This window comes from Phyllostomus hastatus, unplaced genomic scaffold (assembly GCF_019186645.2).
Source record: "Phyllostomus hastatus isolate PE091 unplaced genomic scaffold, TTU_PhHast_1.1 phas_contig_40, whole genome shotgun sequence".
Lineage (NCBI taxonomy): Eukaryota > Metazoa > Chordata > Mammalia > Chiroptera > Phyllostomidae > Phyllostomus > Phyllostomus hastatus.
The window spans coordinates 42,732,452-42,755,376 of record NW_025333872.1 but is presented as its reverse complement, the minus strand read 5'-3'; the positions used below and the strand labels follow the sequence as shown (position 1 = coordinate 42,755,376).

General features: G+C 36.1%; 1 protein-coding gene across 3 annotated transcripts in view; it reads left to right on the top strand.

Annotated features, from left to right (window-relative positions):
• MAP3K7 (mitogen-activated protein kinase kinase kinase 7) overlaps nt 1-22,925 on the top strand; it is a 59,023-nt gene that overhangs the window by 13,112 nt on the left and 22,986 nt on the right. Inside the window, exons 3-12 of one of the 3 annotated variants that reach the window (XM_045843461.1) lie at nt 2,181-2,246; nt 2,742-2,787; nt 4,253-4,391; nt 11,324-11,448; nt 12,265-12,393; nt 14,149-14,279; nt 15,967-16,048; nt 18,058-18,188; nt 18,812-18,941; nt 21,536-21,616. In XM_045843461.1, the coding sequence (XP_045699417.1) occupies nt 2,181-2,246; nt 2,742-2,787; nt 4,253-4,391; nt 11,324-11,448; nt 12,265-12,393; nt 14,149-14,279; nt 15,967-16,048; nt 18,058-18,188; nt 18,812-18,941; nt 21,536-21,616 (1,060 nt within the window). Of the gene's footprint in view, nt 1-2,180; nt 2,264-2,741; nt 2,788-4,252; nt 4,392-11,323; nt 11,449-12,264; nt 12,394-14,148; nt 14,280-15,966; nt 16,049-18,057; nt 18,189-18,811; nt 18,942-21,535; nt 21,617-22,925 lie in introns of all 3 variants that reach the window. The other 2 variants (XM_045843463.1, XM_045843462.1) reach the window with 2 other exon arrangements.

The window sequence follows — 22,925 nt, the reverse complement described above, 5'->3', positions numbered from 1 at the left end:
GAACTGGTTGTGATATGATGAAGTAGAATTTGTAATTAATTAAATGAGTTGAGGAATACTGATGAATAGTTTGATGGTATCATAAAGAAAGATAATCTCTGTTCTGGCCCAGTGGCTCACTTGGTTGGAGCATTGTCCCATATACTAAAAGGTTGTGGGTTCAATTCCCGGTCCATCATTCCTTCCTCCTCCCTTCCTATCTCTAAAATCAATAATAAAATCATAAAAATAAAATCATTGGATAAGGATTAAAAAAGAAAGAAAGATAATTTCTAATAGTATGCTCCAGGAGTCTGGTATCAGCTTTGCCTTATTCATAACTTTTGTTTATAGTTTAGATAAGGTTATTTATCATATACTGTTGTATTGGCAGTTTCACAAAACTAGGTAAAAGGATAAGTGTTAAATGCAAGGAAATAAGAGTCAAAAAGATTACAATAGCTTGGAGGAAACCATTTAATCAAAGTTATACATTATGTGATTTAAATTGTCAAACTATATTCCTACATATTCTTACTAAAAAAATTTCACTCTTCTGTACCTCCTCACATCAAGTTTTCTGCTTCTCAAAGGCAACTACTTTGAGTTTGTTTCTTTATTTTGTTTAATGTACCCCATTCCAGAGACTCTTTATTATACTTCCTATAAAGTGTCTACCTTTAATCTTTGGGCTGATAAAGAGCCAGTCACTAACCTGCTTGAAGTCAGGGAGGGAGGAGATCTTTGGGTCTAACTTCCAGTCAATCTCTCCTCTCTTTTATTAGCTTATTTGCATAGGCATCTTATGCTACCACCACTTCCAACCTTTTGAAGGTTTTGTGAGCTAAATCTCGTTGCTTCTCACTTTTTCTCATTTCTTTTAAGCCTGCTTTATCAGTTATTACTAGTCATTTTCTTTCCTACTTCCAAAACTTTTACATTCTCTCCATCCTTCTGAGTTTATGCCTTGAAAAAAATGCCTTTACTGTCTCGGGATTTGGGGAAGGAACAGGAGTAAATGCCTGAATAGTCTGCTATCTGAAGTGCTAAATCTGAACAAGATGAGATGTAATAAATATATATATAATAAATGAATATGCATAATAGTGATATTAATTCTTCTATTAAGGCAAAATTCACAAATATTGGCTGTAGAAAAATACAGCTTTCTAGTTCCATATAGTAAAAAGGTTTACTTTAGTGGACTTCGTGTGAACCAACAGCATAACGTAGGTAATAGAGAAGGAAAGGAAGAAGAAAGAGAGAAAGGCAGAAAAGAGAGGAGGAGGAGGAAGAGAAGAAAGAAAACCAGGAGCAGTTTAAGGGGACACATGAGTAGAAGTTTGAGATGTGTAGTGAGAGAAATGAGGACAGCCAAACCCCTCACTGACCTCAGTATGAATCATTGGATCAGGGAAGATTAAAACTGGAAGTAGGGAGACCAGTTAGGAGAAGGCCATAGTAATTACTGCAGTGGTTCCAATTAGAATTATTAAGGCAATAGTAGTGGGCCTGGTGAGGAGGAATTTTGTTCAGGAGATGTGAGATGGAGTGTAGGGAAGGGAGGACAAGTATGCGAGAAAAGTATAAATTTTAAGTCAAACCAAGTTCAAATCCTGGCTGCACTACTTCCTAGGTTTAGGGTATTTAGCAACTCACTTAACCCTCTCTGAACCTTATCTCAAAGGTCCTTATCTTTAAAAAAGGTTCTTCCATCTATGAAAATTATAATACCTACCTTGCAGAGTAGTGGGGAATTATACAATACCTTTAAAGTGCCCACTAGGGCCCAGTATAGAGTAGTAGGTAGATTATTCAGCCACAAGTTTGAAGATGATGGTGATGACATAAGAGGGCTTCTTCTGGCTTCGGTAACAGCCTGGTGCCATTTCTGGGATGGTGTTCTATCATTTCTTTGCAAAGTTAGTTTCTTCTTGTTTGTACTCGTGCATTGGTTACGGTACTTTGCACATTGCTTTTAACTATTCGTTTACATGTCTGTTGCCCAACTAAACTGTGAGCTCTTTAGGACAGGGATTCTGCACTATTCTGGGAAGGCCTTAGGACCACAGTGTCTGCTACCTAGTAAATAGTGATTGTTGAACGATTAATGCTTTATACAGTCCTCAGATTTTGATGATGCTATGAAATCAGTTCCTCAGGAGTTAGCACTTTCTAAAAGAAACCTTAATTTATTACAGCTTCGGCAGTTATCCCGTGTGAACCATCCCAATATTGTAAAGCTATATGGAGCCTGCTTGAATCCAGTAAGTTCCTCAGCCCAGTAAGTTTCATTGTTCAGCTGCTTAAGAAATGGCATGGCAGATGTGTGCAGGTGTGTAGTTTAGCTATTTTGATGACATCTTCTTTCTAGGGAAAAAAATTGTGCACTACTTTATGTATTTTCTTTCTAGTCTTAGCAATATCATATATTGAAGTTGTTGTCTTAGGTGTTCTTATCCAGTAACCGCATCTCCTTGTGAGGCATATGCTATTGTGTGGTGGCATCTACTCATTAGCACTGAAGAAAGTCCCGGAAGATCTTGTGATGATGTCATTATATACTTCTCTACTCTTGGACAGGGGGTGCCTAGACCAACAAGGTTTTAAATCATATATAACTTTTTTCCCCCTAGTGTCATTTACGTAGAGACCAAAAGAATGTTTTATAATGCATTTATAAAATCAAAGATTGAACTGAGTTATCTCTCAAGCCCCCAAAGTGCTCTGTGGTTAATTATTCTGACTTATGTTTCCTTTAGGTGTGTCTTGTGATGGAATATGCTGAAGGGGGCTCTTTATATAATGGTGAGTGTCACTAGACCTATCTTTATCTAGTAGAATAAAATAATTGAAAAGCTTTCAATATAAACTTACTTAATGTTCTTCACAGTTTACCTTCAGAGTCCCAAAAGGAGATAATTTTTTAAAAATCTGCTAAAGATTAAAAATAAAATAAGCACTACAACATTAGTTTGTACAATTTAGAACTCTAAGTATATCAGTCTTTTAACTTGGTGGAACTTTTCATAATGTTAAACACATTTAAGTAAAGTAAAAATTTTTAAATAGATTTTAAAATATCTTTTAATTTTTTTGCCTCTCTTAGCTTTGAGCCTCCTCATTTTAGAACTCTAATTATATTTCTATTTCATTCTACTTTATTTTGCTTTTTTCTTTTCATAACTTTATTTTTATTGTTTACACTATCACAGATACCCCATTTTTTCCCTCTGCTCTCCTCCATTTAGCCCTCACCCCCCATTTCGCTTTTTTTTTTCCAAAAAAATAAAACTGAAAATTCACTTTACAGAACATTTTAATTATAACAATGAAAGAAAACTGTGTATTGGTAACTAGTTCCCTTTATAAAACAGAGCTCATTCACTCTAAGAAACACTAACCATATATGTAAATGTATTGTCACTAGTACTATTTCTGTAAAATAAATTGCTCATTTTATTTTTTAAATGTACATTATTTTATATAAACTTTTACTTATATTTACTGCCCATGTGTTCATCATTGTTGGTGGGTATCTAATACTCCATTGTTTCATTCATTCATTCATTTTAAAGATTTCATTTATTTATTTGTTTGTTTGTTTGTTTGTTTGTTTTTAGAGGGGGGGAGGGCGGGAGAAAGAGAGGAAGAGAAACATCAATGTGTTGCCTCTCATGTGGCCCCCACTGGGGACCTGGCCGCACCCAGGCATGTGCCCCGACTGGAAATCGAACCCGCAACCCTTTGGTTCACAGCCTGCTCTCAACCCACTGAGCTACACCAGCCAGGACTCCATTGTTTTATTTGGTTGAATTATTTCTAGTCTTTAGCTATAAATAGAAAGCATAATTATAAACATTTTGATACATATTATGTTTCCTTTTGAGCCAATCTCTCTCTCTCTCTCTCTCTTTCTCTCTCTCTCTCTCTCTCTCTCAGAGTAGCGTGCCTCACATTGCTTATTACTTATTTAATTGTGTGGATGCAACTGTCAATATGGAAAACTATGATAGTGTATATTAATTTCACTTAAATGTGTGTATAATATTCAGTAGAAGTGCTATAAAAATGTTAGGTACTTATGTACTGGTTATTCATTTGAAATTATTAGATATTTCCATCTTTTTATTTAGAAAAGTATTAAAAGCAGGACTAGCGGGAACATGTGTTAAAAAATACCCAGTCATGTGTTCTGATAGTGCTTGCATTCATCTTGTATCTTTTATTATATACAATAAAGTTCTTTTTAGTTTGTGCCTTTCTTTTGCAGTGCTGCATGGTGCTGAGCCATTGCCGTATTACACTGCTGCCCATGCCATGAGTTGGTGTTTACAGTGTTCCCAAGGAGTGGCTTATCTTCACAGCATGCAGCCCAAAGCTCTAATTCACAGGGACCTGAAACCACCAAAGTAAGTCAGTCTCTGTCTCTGTCTCTCTCTCTCTTTCTCTCCCTCTCTCTCCCTCTTTCTCTGTGTACCCTCTGCCCCCCGCTCCTAGTCCCTAATTCACCTTGTAGGTTGCAAATGAGCAATGTACATGTAGGTTCCTCAAAATGGCATATAAAGAAGTCTTCTGATGATTTGGTGAGATGTTTATACAGTATCAGCTTGTGCCCGTGTCCCTATTTTATTTATCTTTTCCAAATTCATTTGCACGTACTTCAGAAATAAAAATGTGTTTTTGGCCCTAATTCTGTGAAAGTAAGCCTATGAAGATAATTTAGGTTCTTATTTCAGTGAACCTCAAATGTCATGCTCAGAGTTGGTGAACTGTTAACATCTTATGAGTAAAGGAGTGCTAATTGTAATAGTAATAATATAAAAGTGATTCAGAAAGATTAGTGTGACATCTTGAACAAACCAGGATAAAACATGGAAACCAGGTACAGAGTTCTTGTCTTTGGTAAAGAGTACTAGAGGAACTTGAACAAGAACAGGGAAATGGGGAAAAAATTTGTTGAGGAGCATATAGAGGTAAATTGCATTTAGTATTCTTTCTACTTATAGTATGTGTGGCATTATGGAGATGTGAGTAGTAGTTTATCTGGCTTATCTTAGTCATGTTGGACTAAAAGAAAACTAAATTTCTAAATAATCTTTCCAGTTAGAATTTTAGTACAACATTATATATACAAAGAATATATAAAATTGTAATTAAAATGAATCCCCATATACTGCTGTTGAATATTACTATAGCATAATGATACAGATTATGTTACCCTGTCTTTATTTGTTTGTCATCAGAAGGAAAACCTGAGCAAGAGTATGCTTCTTTGTGATTGTACATGGGTTATAGCACACCTAGGACAGTCAGAATCTTCGTTTCAGAAAATTTTCTGGAAGTCTTTCGTTAAGTCATTTTAACAATAATAGGTTATACTCCTCCCACACACATATTATAAATGTAAAATGGTTTTGGTTTTGAACATTTTAAAAAGTTTCTTCAAAATGGACATGTAAGATGACAATTTTACCTTTTATATTGGTTTTATGTTATTTTCTTTAATTAAATGTTACATTTAAAACAATTCATGTTCATGATTAAAAACAAATTCAAACAGTAGACAAAAATACAAAGCCTGCCTCCCATTTTCACTCCTCAGTAGTAGCCACTGTTTTGCTTTGTACTATGTAGTAGCCACTGTTTTGCTTTGTAGTATGCATTATACTATGCATAATGTTGCTTTTTCCATTTACATGGACATCTTTGCATACAGATATTTACCTCTTTATTTTTAATAGATAAATACTATTTCTTACATACTCTTAAGTAAAGTGAGCACTTAAAATAGAAACTATTTTTGGATTTATTAGCAGCCTTAGACTTGGAAGACCTGATTTATAGAGTTGTTTTTAGAAAATAACATGCTATTGAATCATTTGACATTTGGAGATTCTTAAAAATTTTAATGCCCTAAATTGGTGCTTCTCAAACTTTTCCACCTGCCCAGAACAGAGTAATGATATAATATTACCTCAGTAGATCTGAGAGTAGGGACAGGGTCTATAAAAGCCTTAAGGAAAGTTACATACGAATTTCTATTCTACTTCATATATTATTCGATTTGTTTTAAAGTTAATATCAGGGTGTTAAAAATACTTATACTTAGGACTGAGTAGAAATGATGGTCCAGGGAGATGTGCTAACTTTAACCTGGGGCTGTGTAGGCTCCCTGCCACTTATCCCAGCATACATTGATACACTGGCAAGGTTTTATACCCTCATTAGAGAGGCACATAAAGTTTAAGCCAGGATGTGTATACATTTTAATACTAACACCCTGTGTGTGTTCAGAGGGATAATATAGAAATGTAGCTTGTGTTCTCTTTTTTTTTTTTTTAAGGTTTTATTTATTCATTTCTAGAGAGAGGTGAAGTAAGGGAGAAAGAGAAGGAGAGAAACATCAGTGTGTAATTGCCTCCCACGTGACCCCCACCAGGGACCCAGCCCACAACCCAGGCATGTGCCCTGACTGGGAATCGAACTGGTGACCCCTGTTTCACAGCCCTCACTCAGTCCACTGAGCTACACAAGCCATGGCTTTGGGTTCTAATGCTCGCATGATACGAATGTTGGCACTCCAGCAATATGGCAAACCAGATAAACTGAAAAACCATTGTACAGCTAGCATCCAGAGATGCTTCATAGTACAACAAACATACTTTCACATGCAGGTGATCCTACAAGAAAATCAGGGATGTCATCAGGGCAAAAGATGGAAGGAACTGAATCCTGAGTTTGGAAACCATGCATGGAAGCCAAGAGCTTTACTGTAGCCTCTGCCTGTATGTAGAATATGGAGCCCTAGGTGTTAATGGCTCATGTATAACTGGAACCAGCTGAGGTAGCAGGACCAAGGCCTCTGTATGAATTTAGTAGGCTTGGCAGGAACAACCTAAAGGAAAGTAAGGTAGGAAAAATACCAGTTTTCTGACTAGGTAAACTTTTATTTAACTGAAGGTCTCCCTTCATGCTATTGTGGATTTTAATTTGCCCTACTTACACTATTAAGAAAACCCTAACAAGACAGGTTAAAAGTGCTTAAGATCACATGCTTTCAATCTAAGCCTTTAGGGTTGATTATTCCAGAGTAAGATTGATCAAATATGAAACCACAGTAAAAATTACCATACCCATAGGATGCAAGTCACCATGAGTGGTAGCAGAGACAAAGCACAATTAACCCTCAAATATTAAGACTCATTATATTTGGAATGATCAGATATGGAGTATAAGATAAAAAAGAAGAAATGAAAATGTGCAAGGAGCTCTGGCCAGGTAGCTCGGTTGGAGCATTGTCCCAATATGCCAAAGCTGCAGGGCACACCGACTGGGGCACAAGTAGGAAGCAACTGGCCAGTACATGAATGGGTGGAACAGCAAGTCAGTGTTTCTCTTTCTCTCTACCCTGCTCCCTCTGTCTCTGTAAAATCAATAAACAAAACAGTTCTTAAAAATTTTAATGAAGTGAAATGTGCAAGGAATGGCCCAAAAAACTAAATAAACATTTAGAAATAATTAAAAATTTTAAATAGCAGTTATGAAATAGATGACAAGAGAATTAGTGAGCTGTAAGATATATCTGCAGTTACCCAGAAGGTAACAGACAGATGAGGGAAAAAGTGACAGTAAGAAACATAGAAAAGGAAGAGAAGGACTAATAGTACATAATTATAATTCTGGTAGAAGAAAATATAATGGGGAGAGACTTCAAGAGGGATTGGCCAGGAATTTTCTGGATAAAAAATATGAATTCTAAGCCAGATAAATGAAAAGGAATCTACCCTGTGATGTACCATAGTGAGGCTACAGAACAACAAAAACAAAGGGAGATTTTAAAATCTGCTACACAGAAAAGAGATTACCTACAAAGGCTTGACAGTCAGATTGAAGTATACTTCCAACACCAAAATGGAAGCCAAAAGACTGTAATCAACTTCACAGAGTTGTGTGTCTACCTTAAGTTATTTTTAAGGAGCAGCGGAGTGAACTAAAGACACTTGGAAACAAAACCTGAGAAAATTCACTATAAGCAGGTCTTCATTAAAGGTATTTTGGGAAGAAAGCAGATGACTTTCAAGGTAAATATAAGATTCACAAAGGAGTGGTGAAGTAAAACCAGAGGACATACATTAAAGTGCACTCTGGCTCTGTGAAACAGTGTCCTGCATGTCAGATGAGTAGAGGGACTTCAAAATACAGAGTTGTTCCCGTTGGTTTGCAGAGTAACCTACATGTGTGTAAGTCTGTTAGATAAGGGTATAGTCATTTACATTTCTAAACAGTACCTTTTTTAATAAAATTACAAAAATTATCTTTTACTTTCATCGTTCATTTTATACATTCAAAATGCTTTATATATTTCATTATAGAAATAACAAGTTGTGTTGGGGTATAAACCTTAAAGACTATGCAAATCTGTTTCTTAAGGAAATCTAAATACTTGGGTATATTAGTTGTTCTCACACTAGCTACTATAGGCAATCTGAGGCTTATCATAATACAAATTTATTTTACTCATCTGACATCCAAAGCAGGTGTTCATATTTGGTAGATGACCATCCACATGGTAATTTAAGGACCTACTTCAGGCCTCCTTCGTCTGGTACTTCTGCCATCCTCCAGGACTTTAGGGACCAACAGATAAAGGGAATGGAGATGAATAAGAGAAGTTTTTTGAGCCTGACCTAGAAGTGACCTGTGTCCCTTCTACCCACATACCGGTGGCCACAACTCAATCTTAGCCACACCTACCTGTGCAAGAGGGTGGGAAATGACTTGTAGCCTCCAGAAAAATCAATGGATTTGGTGAGCAGCTGGCCACTCCCAGCCACATCTCCTTTCTGGTGACCCAAGATCTGTTCTACTTTTACCACAGGTGGAACCAGTCACTGCCCTTTGCTAGTTAAACACCCCAGAGGCACTCTCAGTCACCATCCAGCTCACAGCCCAGGGTCTCAGGATGATCCGCAATCCTCTCCAACCAGACTGGGTGTGGCTCTTCCCAGTTTTTAAAATAAATGAATTAAAAAGACAAGTTATCTCTCACCTTCCATATCCCCTTCCCTGCAACACAAACACACACAATGGTAGAAGAGAAGACAATCAGTAAAAGCCTCCTTTGGGAAAAGTAGAATTGGAGGCATACAGTAGTTACTGGTTCATAGGAATGAAGACCTGCATTGTCTGGTCCCTCTGCCCTGGAGGTGTGAGACTTTCTTGGTCAGACCCTGACTCTGGCCTTGTAGAGGAACTCCCTTATCCATTGCTCGAGATTCCTAGCTTTACCCTTTTGTAGGCTGCCCTCTGTCCATTCTCCATAGCCACGTCAGAACTGGGTTTGGGGGCATATACTCCCCTCACAAGTTGTACAGCTTTCACAGCCTGCTTCCTCCTTCCACAGATATGGGAGCAAAGGCTTTTTTATTCCAGACTAGTGGTGTTCTTAGCAATAACATTTCCTCGGAAGGTAGGCTTTTGATTTCCCTGATTCTAGTCAGTTCCATGCATCTGTGACACTAACAGAACTCTTTCTTATACACAATCTTGGACTTGGTTAATATGATTCCTGGCCTCATTGCTTTTTCTCAACTGAATGTGGAGACACCTTGAGGTTATCAAGTTTAGGCAGGAAGGTTTTTTTTATTTATTTCTCCTTTGCTGCAGTGCTGAGTCTTTTTTTTTTTTTTTAAGATTTTATTTCAGTATTTTTAGAGAGGGGACAAAAAGGAAAAAAAGGGAGAGAAGCTCTTACATGCACCTCAGCTGAGGACCAGGCCTACAGCCCAGGCATGTGCCCCAGCTGGGAATTAAACCAGGGACTTCTTGCCCTGTAGGGTGATGCCCAGCCAACTGAGCCACAGTGGTCAGGGTGCAGTACTGAGTCTTAATGGAACTTTGTCAGCCTTACTTCCTGCTGTTTGGAGTATAGAAGCAGTCAGCTTTTCCAATCCTTTAAAACCACAGACTATTACAGAAGACAAATTTTACCAAATGTTTTTCCACATCATTGCATGGATCTTTATCTTTCCAGCCTCCGGTTTCAGGTGTTTTTTTTTGTTGTTGCCTTTGCTAAGCCAATACAAAATACATTAGAATTTTGTTAGCGCAACACCAACATAGTTATCATTTTCTTATGTTGGCTAGTGTAACACTACTATAATAGTTAAGACCTGAATTTCATGGCTTAACAGTACAGGGATTTTTTTTTTCCAGTCATATGAACTGCAAAGTCAGTATTCCTGATTAGTGGGCATTTTTTCACATGGCGGTTCAGGATCCCAGTCTCCTGTCTTGTAGTTCCGAATCCTTTGCGTTCAGTGCCATGGGGAAAGGGAAAGGAATATACATGTGGGAAACTTTTATGAACTAGGCTTGGAAGTGAGGTACATCACTTCCACCCATATTCCATTAGCTAGAATGGTCGTGTAGTGATACCTAACTACTTATCATCCTGGGAAATCTGTGTGCCCATGAGGGAGAGGAAATGGGTCAGTGAACAGCTAACCAGTCTTCTACAAGAGGCTAAAGTTAAAGACTCATTTTCGTTCACCATAAGGTTAATAAAAACCAGGTTTGCAAAAACTTTTAGACCATGATCCAGAGCATAAAATACTTGACAGACTATAATGTGTTACATATTAATGTATATACAACTGAAACAACTTTCATGAAACAAATCTTGTTGTCATGCCCTTTGATAGTTTGTATGATTTTATTTTTTTATTGCTTTATTGTTCAATTATAGTTGTCTCCATTTTCTTGCCACCCCCTCTCCACAGTATTGTTTTATTTTTTAAGATGCTATCATAGTCTACTGAATTGATTTTGCGATCTGGCTTTCCAGATCTGTCATCTGGATTTTTACGATTTTGATTTTATGACTAGATTTTTGCTTGCAACTTGAAAAACACAAGGATAGGTAAATCAAGGATAGGGCCAGCAAGCGATTTATAAAGGCATTGATCTTCCTCTACCTAGGGGCACCATCTTGTTGACCTACTACAAGTTTTTTAAACCCCATGTCTTATTTTGGCCCAGAGAGAACTATTGTCAGGAAAGACTATGGAGATAGAGACGGAGACATCCAACTGTGGGTTTAGCAGTCTTCCTAAGAGAACTAGGTTAAGATCAGTTAATTTTTGCTGATATTCCTCTGAACAATATTAAGCTGTTAGAGTGAACAGGTAACATTTTGCAGAAGTTGAATGGTGACATTTTACTTAATTATGATTATGATATATAATTAATTATGATTTCCACAAATGTCTCTTATTGTAGAATCAAATATTAGTCTTAAACCTTTGGGTTTGTTTTTGTTTTGTTTTGTTTTTTTTAACAGCTTGCTGCTGGTTGCAGGAGGGACAGTTTTAAAAATCTGTGATTTTGGTACAGCCTGTGACATTCAGACACACATGACCAATAACAAGGGGAGTGCTGCTTGGATGGCACCTGAAGTTTTTGAAGGTAAAATGACAAGCATGATATGATTGGTAATGTCTTAGTACTTCATGTAAATTCAGTGTGTGTTTATGATCGCGTGCCTGGTTTTGTGTCTACGTGGTGCGTAGTTACAAAGCATATACTGAAGTCTGAGGAGGTATTAAGTATAGCCGTAGATCTTAAATCTCCTGGGAGGATTTAAGTTGACTAGCACTTTCCTTGCAAGTTCCAGCATATGTGCAGCTGATCCTCATTCTTAGACTGTGGAAAAAATTTAGGAAAATATTTTGGAAAAGGATATATAAGTATTCATTCTCTGCCCCAGAGAAAGTATGTCTTATTTAAAGATAAGGCCTGTGTCTCTTGATGAAAAAGTAGAAAATGACAAACTTTCTAAAGTAGATTTTGTAGTTCATTATTAATACTTAACTCATTAAAAAAGTGTATTTGTTAGGCCCTGGCCAGGTAGCTAAGTTGGTTAGAGCATCGTCCTGACACACCAGGTTTGTGGGTTCAGTCCCCACTCAGGGCATGTACAAGAGTCAGTCAATGAATGCATAAATAAGTGGAACAACAAATCAGTGTTTTTCTCTCTTCCTCTTCCTCTCTTTCTCTAAAAATCCATAATTAAAAAAAAAACAACAATAGTCCTGAGCACATTTTTAAAAAGTGTATTTGTTGTAAAGACTTAAGAAACTACAAAAAAGAGTAACTTCTCAGCTCTGCTTGTAGCCTCCTCTTGTTTTCGTACATGACACCCATTCTTAAAATTTATGAAAACAGTTGTTTCTGTAAGACCTGTGGGAAAAAGTCCTGAAATTATACCATATTTTTTTCTAGGTAGCAATTACAGTGAAAAATGTGACGTCTTCAGCTGGGGTATTATCCTCTGGGAAGTGATAACACGTCGGAAACCCTTTGATGAGATTGGTGGCCCAGCTTTCCGTATCATGTGGGCTGTTCATAATGGTTTGTGAACAGACATTTTTCTTTAATATATTTGCATATTTCCCCCGAAGATGACCATTTATCTTTAACATTAAAATGTACAACTTTTTGTTACCAGAATACTTTTCTGCTCTCAGTTTCCCACCCTCCCCACAGCCCAAAACTCAGGCAGGGCAGGACTGGGCAGTGGTCCCGGTGTTTACACAAGGCTGGGGGGTAGAGGTCTGCTGGCTATGCTGGTTGGGAAAGGCCATCACTAGACCCCAGGAGCCAGCCACTTCAGTTGGCTCTCTGCAGAGGCCAGAGAAGCGTTGGACTGGACTCTGGGGGGGAATAAATGTTAAACTTAAATAAACTAATTAATTAAATCTCTCACATGGTTAAGGTTATTGGGGAGCTTATAGCCTTTTTTTCCTGAGAAGCACAAGGGTCTCAGGAAAAGAGAAAGGAAAAGGTAATGAGTTGTTACTTAAGCTATTCAGAAAGGAAAAACACAAAGTGATCTATATATTTTTTAATATCTTGTCATTCATCCTTATGAGGTGAGTACTATTAGTGCCTCATTTTACAGTTTTACAGATTAGGAGACTGAGACCTAGGAAACCTAGAGAGGTCAAGCAGCTTGCCTAAGGTCACAAGATAAGTAACTGATATTGCTGGGATCCAGTCCTCATCTTTCTGACTCCAGTGCTCATTTTGAAGTTATGTTGACTGAGATTCACTGTCCTTATATCTTTTTTATTCATTGTATATCCCTACCTAGAATGTTTTTAACCACCCATGATGTTAGAATTCATCTTCTTCATTGATCAAGTGACTTCATACGTGCTTTGGGAAAATAAACTCTTCATGAAAGAAAATTGCTTAATTTTCCAAACTTTTAACATCACCCTCTGTTACTTAATTTCTGTCACTTGATCATAATAACTCTGATTACTGACATGTTAATACATTAGTCTGTAAGTGTTACAAACAGATATCACCCTAAATGTTTAGGTCATTTGTAGACCTATCAAACAGTACCATCACCTGAATAATCTTAATACTTTACCAATTTCCTGTACTACCTTTCATTTTACTTCCTTTAATGTCGTTGTAGAGAATGCTAGAGCATTTTTCTCTGTCAGTTGTCAGTAGATGATAATGGAACAGCAGTGAGGTAAGGGATAAAAGAACTAACTTGTTAATTGATAAAATTGCAAAGATTTCATTGTATTTGAGAGCTTTAAGTTAGGGACCTTACTGATAATATTACAGTTTTGATAATTACACAAAAGTTGGCAGTTTTCAGCTTGTGAAATGATTGATTCACAGCAGGCGAAAGGTCTGTCCCAACAAGAGAGTCATTTGGAGATGGTTGTTTATATATGGAAGATGATTTCTTAAACACATTTGAAATGTTGTAATGAATCTGAAAATGTAGTTCAGGATCACCCCAAACTACCATTCCATTTTTCTTTTAATAAAACACACATGAAGCCATTATTATTTGTTAGAAAATTTGTAACAAATGAAATATTAATTCTTAGTCTTACTATTGCCATTCTGCATATAAAAATTTTAATTTAACTTTTGAAATGGTGTATCTTCTCCTTATGAAAATACAGTGTTAAACTAAAGGACCAAACAAAGGAAAAAATGTACTTTCATTACTCCAAAAAATCTTAAATTACAAGGTCTCTAAAATAAACACTAATTTAGAAATACATATAAAACCTGACAACATTCTTTGGGTAAATACATTCTTTCCTACTCTCCTTTAATTTTGAATTATAGGTACTCGACCACCACTGATCAAAAATTTACCAAAGCCCATTGAGAGCCTGATGACTCGCTGTTGGTCTAAAGATCCTTCTCAGCGCCCTTCAATGGAGGAAATTGTGAAAATAATGACTCACTTGATGCGGGTATAATCCTTCTTTTGAGGGGCTTTGGGTTAAGGGGAATGTGATATATACTGAGTTTTAATGGAGTTTTAAGATAGGAGGAAATTATTGTAATTTTTTTTTTGCTTTATACCTTTTCCATAAAAGTATATTCCATATACTTTTCCATATTTCCAAGTTGCAAAGGGCATTTATTACTCATAATCAAAGGAGGAAACATTTGGGGGGAAAAAATCTAGTTCTTTATAATGAAAAGGCAGCTAGATAGGTTTTTGGCCAGATGGGTTTTTGGACTTGCTTTTTTTTCTCCTGCTTAACTTAGTGGATAAATGTGTTTGTTTCTGGCCTTTTGCCTCATATGTAATATGAGAGTAGCTGAGTTAGGTGATCTCAAAGGCCTTTATAGGACTTGGGTATTTTATTACTCTACCTGCTAAACTAAGTTTTTAATTTTCTTTAGTGCAAATCTTCATCAAGCAGTTATTTATACAAGGCCATAGAGAGATTGCATTCCGACACATTTACTTAAGTGATTTTTTTTTACCTTTTGTTTTTTCATTGTACATTTTCAGTCTTCTATTTGCTATTAAAAAGTTAGTTTTCTAGAATTTATAGAATTTTTAAATTTAGAACAACCCTTTTAAATGATTAGCAAAATTCCCTAGTCTATAAACGAAATACTTTTGGAATTATTTGAGTAATTTTAGGCCTCTTGTTTTTGGTTCACTAACAGAATCTATAAAGCAGTATTTTGACTTTTAAAAGTTAATATACTTAATAAAAGTACTTGAATTTCAGAACAATCTGCCCAATAGAAGAATTTTTCAATCGCCTTAAATATAGCTAAGTGATTTCCTAAATGGCCAAAGATTTAATTTGTTCATTCTGTTGAAAATTCAGGCAAATCACCTCAAACTAATGTGATTAAAACTTACCATCATATTTGGGTACCAGCTATATATGGAATTCTGGGTCCTGAAGATATGTTCGTAAAGAAACAACTTAGTCTCTGTAGTCAGATACCTTCAAACATTGGGATATATAAATCGTTCAAATCGCAGATGTGCAATTTGATAGAAGAAAATTTCAAGAAGAAAATCTTTTTTCTTAAAAAAGAAGAAAATCTTTTAAGAAGAAAATCCTATTTTTCCTAAGTTCTAATTTTTGTGCAATAAATATCCCTAATATTATATGTCCAGTTCATAGAGGGATATCCAAATCTAATCTTTTTACTTAAAATATTAGTTCTAACAATTATTCTTTGGCACACCAATCTCAGTTGTCAGACTAACAGTCATTTCAATAATTTGGATGTTTATGTCACTGCTGTGAGAACGTAAATATGTTTTATGTAATTACAAGGAATGATAAAACTATTGCATTTCATATAATCCTTATATTTCATATAAGAGAAATATTGCTGTTTTCTTTAAGACTTTGGTCTCAGTGTGAAGTACCTTCTTAGGTATAATAAGTGGCATTGATCACAATTGAAATTCAGAAAATGAACACATTATTGTCATCTTTATAAAATCAAAACCTTAGGTGTCTACTAATTCAGTTATGACTTAAGGAAAGTAAAATAGCATCTTTGCTACATTCAAGTTCCATGAAAATGAAATAAGTCCAATGTACTTGTTAATTTTCATAGGATTTTAATTTGTATTAAAGAAATTTTAAATTGGATTTACTTTGTTTTTATATATAGTACTTTCCAGGAGCAGATGAGCCATTACAATACCCTTGTCAGTATTCAGATGAAGGACAAAGCAATTCTGCCACCAGTACAGGTAAATAAATAGATTGAAATAGTAATAACTAAACTTTTTTGTATCTATCCCATGGAATTATAATTAAGAAGCAGTGAAGGATGTCCCCATTTGCAGTTTAATTTCTTCATTTTATACGATTGACTTCAATTTGAGTTTCTAGGTGCATCATTCTTCACGAAGGCCCAGATTGAAAGAACTCTGAAGACCTGCGTCAAAGTCTCGGAGTTCTTCCATAGCTGTATACAAAAACATTGGCTATTATATTGCTGTGAATGTCATTTCTTCTTTGAATCATTTTTATATAAATACTGCTACATTAAATAGTATTAGAAATTATTATAAATATATATAACAACATATTTCTTCACCATGCACACCCTACTTTTTTGCTCTTTGTAGAAGAGTCTACAGATACTCTTCTGTTTTAGTTCAGAGTTCTTTAGTTTTCATGAAGTAGTAGTGGGATTCATAGTTTGTGTTCATCAAAAAACATAGTAGAAGTAATACTGTAACTTAGAAAAATTGTACTGTTTTTTTTTTCTACTACTACCTTCAAACCCTGTCCCTATACTGTGACCATCTGCCGTTTGACCTTTCGCCGACCCTCAGTCCTCTTAGGTTCTTCTTTTTCTCCTCCACTGAATTCCAGGCAGTTGTTATAATTCCATTGGGAATAATCCTCAGCCCTCTAGCCTTGTCTCAGGATTGCTTGGCTAAACCTCAAGCCTGGTTAAATCTGACCCTCCTCTTACTCCTTGCCTGTGTCAGAGCAGCTGAACATGGCTGGAGATGACACATACTTTCTATCCTCAAATGCCTATTTAGTGCTTTGGACAAATGACTTGACTTTAGTCCCTCCTCCCTCTCCTACATGACTTAGTTTTATACTTTAGCCTTCTCCTCAAACTTTGAATACCTCCTCCCCACAACCTCGTTCTCAGCTGACCTTGTTTACTATTTCCCTGAAAAAAATTAGATTAATCGGAACTTGACTTCCACAAGCTCCTTCACTACAATGTGCTCATCTGTTCCACATTCTCGTCTGTTAGTGTGGCTGAACTGTCCCTGCCTCCAGCCAAAGGCAGGCCTGTGAACTCGTGTATTAAGTCCCATTCCAGCAGTTCTTCTGTCTCTTGCATCATCAGTTTCAGCCTTTCTACTGGTATCATTCCCAGAGCGTATATAATCTGTATTTATTCTTTAGCTTCTCTTCCCATTGTCTCTTGTGTCCACTCCTCTCAGGCTTTTATTATATATACCACTGCTCTAGATATGCACTTGTCAAGGTATCACCACTTATCTCCAAATTACTAAAACTAAATGAATAATTTTTAGTTCTCATCTTTTTTGACTATCAGTACCATTTGATATAGTTCATTACACTCTCCTTTTTACAGAACTTTCTTCAGTAGATTTTCAGGATACTATAGGAGCTTGGATTTTGTCTTATACCTCTGAGCACTACTCTGATGGTTTTGTATGATGGTTATTTCTTGTCTTCCCAGCCTATAAATGTTAGAGTTCTCAGGGCTCAGTAATTTGGCCTCTTTGCTTGTTATTTGGCCTTATTTCCTTGGTAGTCTTTTTTAATATCATGAGTTTATATACTATCTATCTGCTGGTGTTTTGATCCATCACAGACCTGAACTCCACTCTTATATCCAATACTTGAATTCTAATAACTCAAACATCATTTTCCAAAATAACCTCCTGATAACCCGCTTCACACTCACTCCTGCCATGGTTTCTCCATCTTGATTAATAACCACTTCATACTACTGGTTCAAATTAACAACTTTAAAGTCATCTTTGACTATGAGAAGACTGTTCAGCATTTTGGTTCCCTTTTTGTGCTATTCCTAAATTTTATTTAAAATGTAAGTTTTGGAGCTATCTTCATTAGCTTGGAAAGTATTGGTTATTTCCATTTATGTCTTAACTAATTTAGAAAAGAATTTATTTTATATATTGAATGAAGTATTTATATTATTCCCAATTTATAATCATAAATGTTTCTGTTTTCCTAGGCTCATTCATGGACATCGCTTCTACAAATACCAGTAATAAAAGTGATACTAATATGGAGCAAGTTCCTTCCACAAATGATACTATTAAACGCTTAGAATCAAAATTATTGAAAAATCAGGCAAAGCAACAGGTTTGTTTTGTAATTAAAAATAAAACCATTAGGTAACCTTACTAGGAGCCATAATGTTATACCAGCTGAAGTGATTTGCTATCCTCCATTATACAAATTCTGAACATTGTGCCTGAAACATAAGCTTAGGAGTAGAGACATATAGCAAGAATCTTTTCTTACTAAATTGTTTTCCTTTCTGATAATTGCTGCATTTGCTAACCATGCAGCTCCCTCCCTACAGTGATCCCTAACTTTAACAGTTGATATTTAAAACTATAAAATGGCAATTTCATGTACTATTTCATGTCATTCAGATTTATTATATTTTTGCTATTATTGGTTGAAAAATATTTTAAGATGTGATTTTATTCATTTTGCCTGAAGCATTTACATTTAGGTTAACTAGTAATTGGAGCATATAACTCCAAACTCCAGCAACCACCCTTTTCTAAAGGCCAATCACTATCGCACCTTGCTCTCCCTTAGCCCTGTAGCTCCCTCTCCCTGAAAACTTGCCTTTTCTTTCAGAAAAAGAACAGAACCTATAAGAACCCCAGTTAGTATGCTTTCTTCTCCTAAGCTGTCTAGCAGTTTAAACCTAAAGAGTTGTAGTAATTCAGATTGACCTGTAATTTTAACAGAGTGAATCTGGCCGGTTAAGCTTGGGAGCTTCCCGTGGGAGCAGCGTAGAGAGCTTGCCCCCAACCTCCGAGGGCAAGAGGATGAGTGCCGACATGTCTGAGCTAGAAGCCAGGATTGCTGCGACCACAGGTAAAAAGGAAATAAAAGTCTGAAAAGGAGTGAGAATGATAGTTTCAGTTGTTTCAGTAGAGAGAATATTGGGATTTTGTGTCTTAAAATTTTTTAAAGCAGGAAGTAGCTTACAATATACTTTCTAAGCTTCTATCATAATTTATACATTTCTCTCACATTCCAAATAAGGAATATATGACTTACAAAATTAAGCAAATGTAATTCAGTGCAAACATGACCAGAAAATCTGTATGAGAAATTGAAATTTTGCCAAAACCAGAATGTTTTGGAAGTTCTTGAGTGACTCTACTAGAATTTTGTGCTAAACTCAAATAATAGCAAATATTTTATTTTGAAATTAGAAAAAAATGTATTCTAGATTCACATGATATGGCCTTACTGTTGGCTCCTTCTGCCAATGACAAAGATAGCTAAGTTGGTTGTGGTTAATGATTGTAATTGTAAAAATAAAAGATCATGTTAATTTAATTTGATCTTGAAAAAGCTAACATTTAAATTTCATTTTGTCAGTTCTTAAAAATGATTAAATATAGAAGGACTAGTCACACAAAAATACTGTATGTCTTAGTACCTGAGTGAATGTCTACCCTTCTTTTTAACCAGGTTTCATTTTAGTAATGCTTGGTTTAATTTGCTTTTTTCCCATCCCAGAGGTGGAGGGGAGCTGATTTTAAAAGTAAATACATTTCTGTTGTGAAAAATATGGAAATATAAACAAAAAATTCAGTCTTTGTCAGTTGTCCCACTCAGAAATAAACACAACATTTTTATGTATTTACCTCTAGTCTTCTAACTGTGAATATATATATATATTTTTAAATTAGCTAACCAGGTTTTTTTTAGGTCTTTTGTCATTCATTTGTTTTTTTTTTCTAAGTTGAATATTCTCATTTTGTGTGGAGTTCTTCTCAAAAAGAAGTTGTCCAGAGGACCAACCTACTATACTTGCCTTCAACTAACCATGATCACTGATTTTATTATTTAGTATTAGAATCAGGTCAATAAAACAATATACAAAATAACAGTGTCTTTAACCCATAAACTTTTATTGTTCACACTTAAACAAATCTGGAGGTCAGCTCCATGGTCATTAAGCAACTGGATTCCTTCTGCCCCTTCGTGCCACCATCCCTCTAGTGTGACTTCCATCCTCAGGGATACTCTGTGCTCCAGATGGTTGTCGCAGTTCCAGTCATCACATCCACACAATACAGGCCACAGGAAGGAAAAATTAAGAAAAGGCTGAAAAGGCACATGCCCAGGCTTTTCAAGGAGCTTTTCCAGAAGTTCCCAAGAACAACTTCCACATACATGTTATTGGCCATACATGGTTCCAACAAAAAGAAGGATCTGTGAAGTTTTAACTGGGAACATTGCTGTCCTGAGTAAAACTGAGGTTTCTGTTGTTAAGAAAGAAGGGGAAAATAATGATTGGCGGGGCATAAGCATCTCTGCCACACAGATTGGGCTTCAGAAACAATCAAGCTGATTGGAAGTCACAAGCCACTGACAAGCTTTCCTGGTCTCCATGAGTCAGAAGTGTTTCTGTGCAGGGAGGGAGTGTCACTGTAATGTCAGATGAGTGTGGATCTACCCTTACACTTTGGGGAATCTTTCCCACTTTGGGGATATCATTCAAGGTAGACCTGCCAAATAGTGATTGTGACTCTAAAACAGGAAGTAGTGCTATAATTATTTTGTGTCTGCTAGTGTTGATTTTCTAGTCAGGTACTGGTTTATAATTATTTTCTATAGACGTGCTAGTTCACTAGGGTAAAGATAACCACATATTTAAATTACCCTATCCTTTTTTTTGCCTAAATGTAGAACAGATGCTATTGAACAGCCCTTAAATTCTACACAATTCAGATTTTTTTAGTGCAATGCCTTACTTTGAAAGGTTCGTATTCTCCAGCTTTTCAACACTGTGTTTAGTGGGACTATATCCTAAACTTTGGAAAACACAATAAATATTCAGTTTACCAAAAGTAGTATAAATATTTATCATTATAAAAGCTTATACATTTTATACTTTAATTCAATAATTATCATTTAATCAATGAGTTTTACTTTGTAGTATACTCCAAGAAACACCTAACTTGAACATATATTTCTGTACTTTTGTAATTAAAACAAACATGGCAGCTTATTCCTTTCCATTCTTCTTTTCCTTCCTGCTTCCATCCTAGCCACCCCCCACCCCATCACATATCAGTAGTTTCACTTAGGTAGATTGTTTCTGTAAACATGTTTGAATTTAGCTTCCTCGTTACCCTGCAGCTTTGTTTGTCTCTGTCCATTTTGTGTGGGGTTTTTTGTTTTGTTTTGGTTTGGTTTTTTTGCTTTTTGTTTGTTTGTTTTGTTTTTTGGCTAATTGAAGCCAATATGTGAAACATCTTGTATTGGTAGTCATTTGCTTTTTAATCCCGCCTTTTCTGAGCATGGATGAAGAGTCAGATAGTTCTGCATGCCTTTCTGCATGGAGTGTTATTAACATAACTATTTGAAAACTATTCTGTTTTTGTAATTTATTGTTTTGTGTTACCGTTTGTGGTTGTTTGCATGTATACTGTATATATATGTTTTTGCAGCCTGTTCCAAGCCTAAACCGGGCCACCGTAAAACTGCTTCATTTGGCAACATTCTGGATGTCCCTGAGATCGTCGTATCAGGTATCATAGACCACCTGAGTTGGTCTAATAACTGTGGAACCGGAATAATGATCCCTGGTACTTATAAAATGCTTCTTGCTCCAATTTTTATAGGACATGAAAATAGATACCTTGCATGCAGTAATTAGGGAGACAGATTGAGAACTGTATACACTTATCTACACTGAAGTGGGCTTGACAGGATACCTCAGATATCCAAAAATGAGGATAAACTAGAAGGCAAAGTAAACCTTTTCACAGAAGGGAGAATGCCAGCCCAGACTTTACCACCTTCCTCTCAGCTTTTAGGTGAGTAGATAAATTGAACCCAGACCTGTTTTGCACCCAGCAGAAAGAGGAACAACTACTTGTATTTAAAAGTACTTGTTGTCCTTGGCTCCTTTTCTTCCTAAGTCACTACTTTTGGGGTTCCCTCTAAGCTTTCTGTCCCAGCCTCTTTCTGTTGGTAGCAAGTAAAATACGAAGTTGAAGAGAGAGTTGCTAAATACGATTTTGCCTTAACTTAGAAAATAGATGCAAAGTAAAATTAAGTGAGATTTGCTGTTTTGCATGGTATCTTGCCAAAGAATCATGGTCATTTCCGATTCTTGTATATTATCAGGAGAATCTTCTTGCAAATTACTTGTTTTTATACCTAACTCACACATGGTACTCAGTGTCTCAAATTGCTAAATTACCTTTATTTCCTATAGTGATGATTTCACAGATAAAATCTTAATCACCTTTTTTGATAGAAACTTAAATGGCATGTGTGACCTTCAGTATTAGTTAATGTATGTTATCCAAATTATCATTTCTTTATTCCTCTGCTTTAGGTTTTCCTTTACCTCTTTCCCCAAAATTTTGATAAGAAAATGTACAATTTTCCCACACACACTCATGGGTGTGCTTTGGGAGAATTCTCCAGCACTGTGTTCTTTGCCTATGATTGTGCTTTCAGCATATACTACTGTGTTATAGTTGAATACCTGGTGGTTGCTTTCTCCTCTAGTAAACTGAGAACTGAGGATAGAGTTGATGTCTTTGTTATTTAGTATTTTTTTAAGATTTTATTTATTTACTTTTAGAGAGGGAAAGACAGGGAGAAAGAGAGGGAGAGAAACATCAATGTGCAAGAGAAACATCAATAGGTTGCCTCTTGCATGCCCCCAGCCAGGGACCTGGCCCACAACCCAGGCATGTGCCCTGACTGGGCATCTAGCCGCAGCCTTTCAGCTTTCAGGATGATGCTCAACCCACCGAGCCACACCAGTCAGGGTTCTTATTTAGTGTTGATTGGATCAGCACTATCATACATAGTGTTTAATAA